The sequence below is a fragment of the Oryza glaberrima genome, chromosome 2 (genome assembly GCF_000147395.1).
Source record: "Oryza glaberrima chromosome 2, OglaRS2, whole genome shotgun sequence".
NCBI lineage: Eukaryota > Viridiplantae > Streptophyta > Magnoliopsida > Poales > Poaceae > Oryza > Oryza glaberrima.
This window is the reverse complement of record NC_068327.1, coordinates 32,051,353-32,062,807: the sequence shown is the minus strand read 5'-3', so window position 1 is coordinate 32,062,807 and position 11,455 is coordinate 32,051,353. Positions and strand designations below refer to the sequence as shown.

The window sequence follows — 11,455 nt, the reverse complement described above, 5'->3', positions numbered from 1 at the left end:
TACACAATGTCCACTAGACAGGATTCACAATGCAATAAAGTGACCACAAATCTTCAATTTGTTAGCATCACTTGTGGATATAGCATCATTGCATATAAAAATTGACATCTTGCTCAGCATCGGCAAACAGACCAATAGAAATCCCCAATAATACACACTAGGCACCAAGAAGTCAAAATCCGATGGATCCATCATTGAAAAGCTTGCCCTCTATGCAACTAGTTCACCACCCTTCTCCTTCCCAAACTAGCAAGGCCATGAGCCAAATGGCGGCAATGAGCTCTTGCCATCACCCTTCTTCCTCCATGGCCACCCCAAGATTTGGCACAAGGAAGGCAACCATGGCCAAGTTCATCAGAGCTCCAGTGCACAGCTGCAGCTGCAGCAATGCTCACCTCTCCCAACCTGCAGCACCTGCCAAGATGGTAAGTACGGCCCTGGGCCGTGACGGTGTCCTCCTGGCCCGGGCCGGGCCGCCGGGCCCGGATCTCGCAGCCCTGGATGACCGCCGCGGCGTTGCCGAAGATGAAGTCCACCGTGCCGGAGATGTCGTCGGCGGCGTAGAACTGCCGGTTGGAGTGCACGTAGAGCGTGTCCTGGTACGCCTCGATGCCGCAATTGTACACGACGGAGAGGTCGCCGCCGACGCGCAGCGCCACCGCCTGGCCCTTCCCTGGCCCGGCACTGTTCACGATCGTCAGGCCCTTGGCTATAAACCCCGACCCCATTGCAGCTGCACGAATAATCATCAATTCGCCATTATTTATTATTGATTATATCCATTTCTATTACTACTAGTAGAAAATGAGAATTTTCTGCTTGTGCAATTGATCATGGGAGTGCAGTGTACAGCACAAACCGGCAAAAAAAAAAAAAAACAGAAAGCTAGAAAGAAAAAGGGTGATGGCAATTGGCAAGTGCAACATCGCTATCGTTAGCATTTGGACGGCTGAGGATTAATTTCGACGAGATTGGTGATAATTAAAGGCTATAAAAAGTGTGCGCATCTAACGACTAGATCGATCGAACTATTAACTGTCATGCATGGGCATCTCTGCATGGAATGGAAGATATCTGGACACACCACGCACGTACGTACGACGATCCATGTCGTCCATGGTGGCGCGTCGTGTCGACGTGAGTAGTGGGAAGGGTACGCACCGACGGTGGCGGAGGCGTAGGTGGTGTAGCCGCCGGCGACGCTCCGGTGGCCGGAGATGACCGTCTTCCCCTTGCCGTCGCCGAGCAGCATCACGTTCTTCTGCTTGCTCGTGATGCTCACGCTCTCCTCGTACCTCCCGGCCTTCACGTAGATCACCTTTCGGCTCCCTGCGCCGCCGCCGCTCGCCGTGGGGTGGTGCGCCGGCGGCGGCGCGGTCACGGCGGCGATCGCGTCGCTGATGCTCGTGTGCATCCCGCTGCCGTCGAGGGCCACCACGGCGTCCGGCGCGATGGTGCTCGCCGGGGATGAGATGAGGTGCCTGTCGTGCATGGTGACCCAGGATGGGAACGCGGCACGGTTCGGCGGCGCCGGCGAGGAGCTCCCGCTGCCGCCATTGAGCTTGGCGTGGAGAGCCAGCGCCGTGCCGATGAACTGCTCGAGCGCGGCGACTCGGGCGCGCACGGCGGAGCGCGCCGCGGGGTCGGGAACGGCGGCGAGGCTGTCGCCGCACGTGCCCTGGTTCGTCAGCGCGGCGCAGTCGTCCATGCCGTTCGGCGCCACGCGTGGCCTCGACGACGCCGACAGGTTGCGCGCCAGCGCGCGCGCCGACTCGCCGCGGGTCATCGCGAACTGCACCGACGCCGCGAACGGGTCACTGCCCGCGCCCCGCGCCGCCGCCGACGAGAGCGCCGTCTCGCACGCGCTCGGGTACGGCGTCGCCATGCAGATGGCCGTGACGTTCACACCCGACGGCGCCGCCGCTGCCGGTGCGGCAATCCTCGGGACGAGGGCCACATTGTCCTTCGCCGCCGTGTCGCCGTGGTTGGCAGCGACAGCCACCGGTGTCGCTAGAGCTAGCGCCATTGCAATGGCATTGCACCATGCAACGGCCGCCACTCTCCTCCTCCCAAGCGTTTCCATGTCCTTAGCTTGATGCGTGTGTAGATGCATGGGTGCAATGTGCAAGCACATCACCAAGGGCTTTATAGAGTATCAGTACACAAATGTGGCCTTTGCTAGTGATGTCAATAATGCATTATGAATCAACCTTATACAACGTTTTTTAAATAAAGTACTAACTAGTTCAGTACTTGAGTTTCTGGTGCATAACTCGATTAAAATTTGATCAAACAACACTAGTCAGAAAATTTTCACAATCTTGGTAAAAGCTTCACTGATAATCAGTGATAATAAGTCATGTTTCTTCAGAGATAATTAGTGAGTGCTAATCCTCCTAGCAAGATATGAAGATAGAACATTGCATGGTTGAGCTGTGGGCAATGCAATGCAAGGTCAGCTTTGCAAGGAGGCATCTGGCAATGCAGAGCACATGGAGAGCTGGAAACAAGCATGGAGCAAAGGAAATGGTCCTGGACTCCTGATTAATGGATAAAGGAGTAAATGTTCTCACAAAAATGGTGCACTCTAATAGGAAATTTGAATGACAAAGATATAATCTATTTTCTTTAGCACAAGAGCAATTATTCACAATATTTGCAATAATAATATTTCTTGTGCCGAGAAGAAAATCAAGCCACACGAATTAAATTGGTGGCTAGATTAAAAGGAGGAAATTTGGATATTTGGATCGAGAATCAAAGGATGAGTTTAAGATCAAAGGATAGATTAACAATTAATTCCAATGAGATTGGAATTACTTTGGTCTAGGTTCAAGAGCAAAATTGAAGGATTTTTTGAACCATAATTCATAAAAATAGAAAGGGTTTTCAAACTAAATTTGAATAAAAGAATTTTAGTTGAAAGAAGGTTTTAAATTAAAACCAAATCAAAGAAATATCTCAAGATAAATTTTAAAGGAGAATCACAAAAGAAATAAAAGAAGAGGTTTTATGCGAGTCAGTTTTAGGAGATCTCTCTAATTATATTTTCCTAGGTTTAGAAGGTTATTACATAAGAATCAGCATGATGCAAGATTAGAAAATAGTAAATTTTCAGGATGTTACAATTGGCAACAGAACCATAGACACTGAAATGTGGTTATGTGGAAATAAGCTGTACACACCGTGCTAGTAAGTTCATTAGGCAATACTTTTCTCAGCATTTGAATTACAGACAGTAAATAGTCTACAAGCTACAAAAATCTGAATCCTATTGTGGGATCATATGGTGTCCTAGAGTAAAATTTCAGTGAACAGGATTTTTCATCACTGGCACATTATCTCCATTCTACCACAGCTACTCTTTGATCTCCTACCAAAACTGGTCTATGAATCTCCAGTTTTCGTCTCAAAGTCGCACATAACCAAAGCCCAAAGGCTGTCACGGAGTACATCTGCTACCTTTGTTAATCCCTTCGAGCTGTTGCTTAGGCCAGCACTCCAATGACCTCTGTTGGTGTGAGAATGTTCCATTAACGCCAAAGCCTTTTTCATCTTGCAGTTGAGGATGCCTGCGTGGTTAGCGAATTTCAGTTTGCAAATGCGAACAACCAGGCAGCTATTTACCGATAATGATGGTATAGCTTTGAAGTCATGAACAAAATGAAGCAAATAATTAGAATCGACATCAACAATTTATAGATTACTCATGTTTATGATTAGTTTCTAGTCGGTATAAGTAACAGAGGACGTATTCTATCACAAATTCATTTGGGAAGCTTACTTGAAAAGTGAAAGTCTCACTGTGTCTCAAAGATAGCCCCTAAAGTGTGTTGACGACTTGACGCTGGTGATTCAAATTTATCTCCTCATCTGCCATTTTATTAGTTTTGCAGAAAAGGGTATGGTTACTTGCACATCCCTGATTACAACTCATTATCTTTTCATTATTTACTTCCCTGTTATAGCCCCTCTACTTCTAGCTTATTGGAGTAGCCACTGATACAATATCTTGTAGCTACTAATGCTGAGCAAAATAATCAGATGGTCGTTCCTCGTCACTAATCAGGCATGAATAATAACAGTTTCAGTAAGTATACTTCAATCCCTTGCAGTAAGTTTTAGTTATCAGGGCTATACTAGATAGTCTTTGACATATAAAACATAGAAAATTAGAACTCACTTGCGTGCACGATACTGTCAGGAGCACATCACGAAAGATCTTTGGGATTATCCTCCACCAAATCTGGAACAAAAATGGCCAGTTTTTTTTTTTAATCTTGTGGATGTTCACAAAGTACTAATATGCACTATATGCTGCAGCTTTTTTCAAAGAAAGACAAGAAGAAGAAACTACACTCACTAGAGCATGACTGTTCGTCTATATAGCACCTCATCGTCACTTTCCGCATTATCATCATCCGACACTAACTGGCTGCCTGGCATCTGAAGTTTCCCTCCCGTTGTAAAGGAGGGTCCTGGTGCATCGCCTTCAATAAAATCCCCTCTCATCCTTTCCTCAAATCTCTGATCACTGCAGTTTAGGAACCAATCCAAGCTGCATCTAATCCCCTTAGTTGCAACTCTCATGTACCTAGGCTTGATCCTTGACTCCAAACTGTAAGTAAAATACTCAGGGTAGTCTAACAATTCACTTATTGGGCGCTTCATCTCGCTTTTGAAGAAGTAAAGACTGTTCTTCATGAGCTCCATCCGAAGCAACAAAATCTGAGGGCATCGAACCACCATTCGTGCAACATCCTCATTACTAATCCCTCACCCACGGAGAAACTCCACCGGCTTTAGTATGATATTCTGATGCAAACTAACAAGCTGAGGCAATTTCTCAATAGCACGGGCAAACGCATCAGGGTCGATTTGGAGCTTCAAGTTGAAGAAGTACTGCTGGACCGCTAACTTAGTTTTCAGGGGTAGTCCAAGAATAGGCGGATACTGCGCAATCACCAGCGGCAACATCTCCCTTCGAATGCCAAAGCTGAGCAATGCCTCCACATTTGGTTTGATCGTCTCCTCGAGATCATAGCCAAGAATGTATGGCGCCTTCTCGAGAATCCTCGCGAGGATCCGCATTGGCAGCCCGAGAGAAGTGATGTACTCGCACAGAGGCTTGATGGTGGTGCCCACGCGCATTCCGAGGAAGAAAGGGAAGTGCGTCACCATGGGGCCGATGTCTCGCGGCGCCACGCCGACGATGCCAACGAGGTAGGCGACGGAGGTGCTGATGGTGCCATCGGGCTTGAGGCCGAGGATGTCAGGGTACCGCTCGAGGACGCGGGGGAGGTCCTGGCGGTCGACGTCGAGGCCGCGGAGGGACTTGACGATGGGGGCGAGGTCGACGGCGACGGAGGCGTGGAGGCAGGCCGGGTAGGCGCGGATGAAGGCGGCGAGGCGCGCGCGCGTGACGCCGATCTTCTCGAGGTAGGAGAGGACGGGGATGGCGTTCTTGCGGAGGGAGCAGGCGAGGAGGAGCGGGTAGGCGGAGAGGTCGTCGGTGGAGAGGCCGAGGCGGAGGAGGAAGTCGAGCCGCTCCTGGAGGAATCAGCTCCTCTGACTTCAGCCCTCACGACGGCAGAGAGCAGTCGAGGTCATCCAGCCGTCCACGTTCGATCGAACCGTCCACCCAAAAAGCGCACGGCCGCGTCGTGAGTCTGGGCCAAGGCCGGCCCAACAAGCCCCGTCCCCGTTTGGCCGCCGCCATCGCCCAGCCGTGCTCGTACTCCTTATCTGGCCGCCGCCATCGCCGTCATTCTTGTCCCCCGCGCCGCCCTCGCTCTCGCCGTCGTGCTCGTCCTCCTCGCCGCCCTCGCTCTCACCGTCGGTCTGCGGTACTCAGCTGAGGAGATGGGGACCGGAAGGTGTGCAAGATGCAGCGCTTGGTCGCGGCCACGGCGCACCGGTGCCACGAGCTCGATGTGCGCGCGCCGAGCTCGAGCAGGCCATGCGCCGCGACAGGCAGCGCGTGGCGAATGGAGGAGGGGAGCGAGTGGAGGAACATAGCGGCCTCCTCGGCAGTCAGGGAGAGGAGGAACTCCTCCTCGCCGTCTCTCAGCAGCGAGCGAGTGGAGGAACACAGCGGCCTCCTCTTCAGCTCCTTAATGCTGCGTCCAGGAGTGTTGCTTTGTTGTATGTCAAACCGAATGGCATTCTGGAGATACTGAATGTGCAGTTATTAGAATGATAGATTGTTCTTTACACAGGCAGCAGACCACTTGTTCTGAAAAATGGGGTTGCATGTGTTCTGTAATTTGTATAGAAAGCAAAAAAACTCTGTAAATTGTTTGTAGTGAGAATGGCTTGTCCAACAAAATGATGAAATGGCCATTTGTAACTTATCACTGCAATGAACTTATGTTCCAATTCTGGGCATATGGCCTGTTCAAGAGAACCAACAGTTTTTGTCCCCCAAAATGCTTGCTATCTGCTGTCCAGTACCAAGTGTATATGACATACTAAACTGTACACACTAACCACAGGCGTGTGCATTCAGTTAATAAAAAAGACTGAAGGTGCTCATTGATCCGGCATAGCGTCGTCCTTTCAGAAGAGCCTTGCCATGAGAATCCTCTTCCAAGTGCTCAACACCAATCATGTCATCCCCTGCGTTCAGCACCTGTTGGCAGTGGTGAATGGGGGCATCTGCACATGTTCAGTAACAAACAAGGGAGGTACAACCAATGGATGCATAAATGCTCACCTTGCCCAAAAGATCAAGCTGTTCATCAAGCGTGCCAAAAGAACAATCTCGGCAGGTGCCGTAGCCCGCAGAGACCAAAAGCCTATTCACCAAAACCAAACTCCATTGCTAGAATTCAACATCAAGATCATCGACGGTTGCTCCCTGAAAAATTAAAGAAAATTTAAACTATGTCGATGTTAATACTAATTGATCATAGCTTCGAAATATTACCATCAATAGTTGAGAGAAGGTGTTGATGGCCATGTATGGTTCAGACATTTCTTTCATGGGCAAAGAGGTACTAGGATATATATTTTGCCCTGCTGGATTGTCATGTACTGATGCTTCTTTTCCCTTTTTCTTGCCTCCCGTCTTTGCAGTCTTTTGTTCCTTCAAATAAAAGAAATAAAACTGAGCATGTTCCCATTGAACAGTGAAAGAGAAACAAATATACTTTGAATACTGAACATGTTCACATACCTTTGAACCTTTTTTCTTTCTCTTACCTCTCTTGTTACTTCCATTCTTTGTGGACTTGTGCAGCTTATCAAGCCAATTTTTTTTGCGCTTTGAGGTTTTTGTTTCCACCTCCTTTTTCTTTAGGCGAGCTGTACTCACCAAGTCACTTGGAGGAGTAACATCAGTGGGACCTAGAGCTATGGTATCAGTAAATCCATTGATTTCTTCTTCAACTTGCTTGCTAAGGATATCAAGTGCGTTGTTTACTAACAAGGTAGACCCTGGATGGCTGGCAGCTCGAAGTGCCAAATTGAGAAATTTGCGGGTCATATCTTTGTAGCGAAGCATCTCATTTAATCTTGGGTTCTCTATAATACTTCGTCCATGGTTATCTTGTACTGTCCCACTACGTGCTCCACGTGTCCATCGCTTCAGTACATATTGTGATGGGAGAGATTTTATATTCATCAAATCAAGGACTTTTAAAGCATGTGCACACAATATTCCAGTTCTACTGAACATCCCACAGCCGCATGTACTAGTTTGCTCTAAAGGATCACCAACAACTTTGTACTCCTTCTCAAAGGTACAATTTTCATCTAGACTGCCAATTGCCACAAGATAGCAATTGTTGCCTTCCAATGCCGTGGTGCATGCTACCATGGATCTTTCATATTCAGCTTGAAAAGCTTCGAATATGATTGGTGTGTATAGCTTGCTAGCTTGGATTAGCATAGGTGTCCTCATTTTTATTCTGGGTATTTTCTTCCTTGATTCAAATTCAGCATTTAGCTCATTTTCTCTTTTATCTTCCACCACCCTTTCAAAATGTTGAAGAAATCGAATGATATCAAAATCAGATTTGAAATGCCTCTTGAGTTCACTATTTAGACTCTCACTTAACTGTGTACTTCTCATACCTAGTGTGAACACATCCTTCATGTAACATTCAGCCCATTTTTCTTTCACCTTGTATATACTATCCAACCAACTTTGCTTGCTCGCCTTTGCCCTTATGGTGCTAAATGCTTGTTCAAATGTTTCCTCATCTTCGTACTCAAACATACATGCACTAAAATCTGCGAGAATACTTCATTCTTCCTCGTTGTCTTCGGCAGTCTGTTTAGGAGAATTACTGGATTCTTCATCCTCGAGTTCAGCTACATGTTTAACAGCATTCTGCATGATATGGAAAGTGCACAAACCATGCCATGATTCTAAAAACACTTTCTTAATTGCTTTTCCCATTGCAGAATCCTGATCAGTATAGATTGTTTTAGGTTGCTTGCCATTATGTGCTTTTAGGAAGGTCTCAAATAACCACTTGAAGGACTCATATGTCTCATCATACAGTAGAATAGCACCAAAAACCATGGTTTCCCTAAACTGATTGAACCCAACAAATACACCAAAAGGCCTACTTTCCTTGTTTGTTCCAAAAGTAGTGTCAAAACTGACAACATCACCAAAATATGCATAGTCAGTGAACATTTTAGCATCAACCCAGAATATGTTTGCTATTTGCTCCTTACTATCCATCTGCAATGCATATTGAAATGACGGGTTCTCAGCAATTTTATCTTGAAAATGCATGAGCATGCTTCCTGCTTGACCATATACCATCTCTCGTTGGCGTTTGCCCTGTAAATAATTCTTGTGGTCACGGAGAGTGTTACTGAGATTAAGTGAGCCACCAACTTGGATACTAGCCAACTGATGTGCTGCTTTGGGCCCAATGCCCGCATCGTCAGCTGTCTCAATTTCAAAACCTTGTAACTCTGAAATTTTCCTTTGAGACACCATCAAGTGCGAGGTTTCTGGCAATTGAAGGATGTGATTGTGTTCCAAAACTAGATCAGCTACTTTATAATTCCCCTTCTCCTGATCTAGCACAACACCCATGCGAACTTGACAATCGGTTCTCATTTCAGCTCTTGGACACTTTGTTAGATGATCCCTTTTATCCTCCTTTCTATGACCCTCATTTGCACAAACATATCTGCATGACCTAACCTTTCCATCTGATTTCCTTTTGTTTGAGTACCTTTTTCTAACCTCGAAACCTTTTTGACCACCATAGCTAACCCAAAACATCCAAGCCTCATCAACAGTATTGAATTCCATGCCAACTTCAGGTAACAAACTAGGTAGCACACCCACTCTACAGGAACAAAAAAAATGATTTGGTGGTCATCGAACAAGTAAAATCTACCCGATCATGGTGAAAAAAGTAACAACCATAGCTTTACAGACCTGTTTTCTTCCATCTCAAATATGCAGATTTCGCTGGAGGCTTCTTTGATGAATTATTCCAACACTGTCTAATGGAGGAGGTGGAAGACAATCAAATAATTTGCTGAAAAAAAGGAAGAGAAGAGGCCAGATTACTTCACCTGTGCTTGATCAACAGTGGAATCCGTGCTGAAAAAAAAGGAAGAGAAGGGTTCAGATGATCGCCTGGCGCTGTGACCTCGTTTGGCGCCAAAAAGGCGAGCGCGGCCGCCAAAACGCATCTGTTCGCGGTAAAAAGGAATAGGAGCGAGACAGACGGCGCTGGAGGACGAGGCTTGTTGGGCCGGCCTTGGCCCAGACTCACGACGCGGCCGTGCGCTTTTTGGGCGGATGGTTCGATCAAACGTGGACGGCTGGATGACCTCGACTGCTCTCTGCCGTCGTGAGGGCTGAAGTCAGAGGAGTTGATTCCCTCCTGGAGCACCTCGAGGGAGGAGGGGAGCTCGACGGCCTCGAGCTCGCCGGCGGGGTCGGAGACGCCGGCGGAGCGGAGGAAGTCGAGCGCGAGCACGCGGGAGACGAGCCACTCCTTCCTCCTCTGGATCACGCCCTACGTCACCGATGGCATCTCGTACTCCGGCGGCGGCGCGGCCGCCTTCGAGGAGAGCGGCGCGACGGGGAGAAGGAGGCGCCCATCGGCCGCGGCAGGGCCGAGCCTACGGAGTGAGCGGACGAGGGGGAACATGGCTGGTGCCGCGCCGGCGAGCGGCGGTGGCGGCGGCGGCGACGGCGAGGAGGAGGCAGAGGGGGTTGGAGAGTGGTTTGTGGGATTGGTGGGGTTTGCGGCCTCGGCGTGTGGTGATTTGTACAAATTCGACCTAAATTAGGGGCTAATTTGCATAAAGTCAGAAAATGGTCATAACCGCATATGTTAAGATCACTAAGGGGCTTAAGTGAATAAAAGCCTATTGATTGCCCTTATAAGCTAAACCCAAAAAAAAAAAATTGAATTTTCAAACTTTTTAGTTGATTTTGATATATTTTCAATGTACTTTTTTAGCATTGGTTTTAAGTCGCTAAGAACATGTATATCAAAATTTTACTTATAAATTAGTTTTTATTTCTTAAAAAAATGTTTTTGACTCAGTAAGAGAATATATGGGCATGAATGGCCGATCCTAAATAGGGTCCTAAGGGCATGTTAAGATTCATATCATTTTAAACTATATCATTGTTTGATAAAATTAACAAATATATAACGATATTTTGTTATCAAATATTGGTCATGCCTTGAGAATTTGACAGCATCAAGCGAATCCTATCAAAATTTAGTAATATTGTTAACTTACCAAAATTTTAGCATTCTTACATTTTAAAAAGGTTAAAAATTGACTATAAAGTAAACAAAACATACATGAAAAATCAAGATCGCTACCATCTGAAGTTCCCAACCAGGTGCCGATTCGCTCCTTCGCATAAAGGAATATTTTTTTTTATTTTTAAATTTTTATTTTTTAATATTTACAAAAATATTGTACCGGCTAAAATATTTACAGAAGTAGACCCTGCTGCCTTCGGGAAGGGCAGCAAGATGACTTGAGGGACAGACAAGATGAAAAAAAAACTAAAAAAATACATTTTTGGTAGGGCGAAAATTGCATTTGCCCCTTGCAGCCCTTGCAGAGGGCGGCAAGAGATCTCAGTGCAAAATGCGCATACCTTGCCGCCCTTCACTTGGGTGGCAGGGGCAATTTCTGTAAATATTTTGGATGGTATAATATTTCTGTAAATATTAGAAAATAAAAAATTTAAAAATGAAAAAAAATTCAATAAAGGAACTCGCATAAATCCAGTGCGAAATTGGGCCGCCGTCGTTGGTCGTGCTGACGTCCTCCTCATCATGGGCTCATTCGCGACTTGCGGGCGGTGGGCTGGGAAAATGACATATTTCCAGCTTTTCTGGCCTGCTTGAGCTTGGCGTGTGCTGGGCCGATTTCGTTGATCGGCGTGGCGTGTTGGGGAGCTGCAAGCAGGCCATGGCACAGTTTCGATGGGTCTTCCACTCTT

General features: G+C 46.9%; 1 protein-coding gene and 1 pseudogene across 1 annotated transcript; both read right to left on the bottom strand.

Annotated features, from left to right (window-relative positions):
• Positions 1–218: 218 nt before the first annotated feature.
• Positions 219–2,134, bottom strand: LOC127762663 (probable pectinesterase/pectinesterase inhibitor 16). Its single transcript, XM_052287132.1, has 2 exons — positions 1,162–2,134; positions 219–733 (listed from the first exon to the last, which is right to left on the bottom strand). Exons 1-2 carry the CDS (start codon positions 2,132–2,134, stop codon positions 219–221), a joined length of 1,488 nt encoding a protein of 495 aa, XP_052143092.1.
• A 2,228-nt stretch (positions 2,135–4,362) lies between these two features.
• Positions 4,363–10,133, bottom strand: LOC127762662 (transcription termination factor MTERF4, chloroplastic-like; annotated as a pseudogene).
• Positions 10,134–11,455: the final 1,322 nt, after the last annotated feature.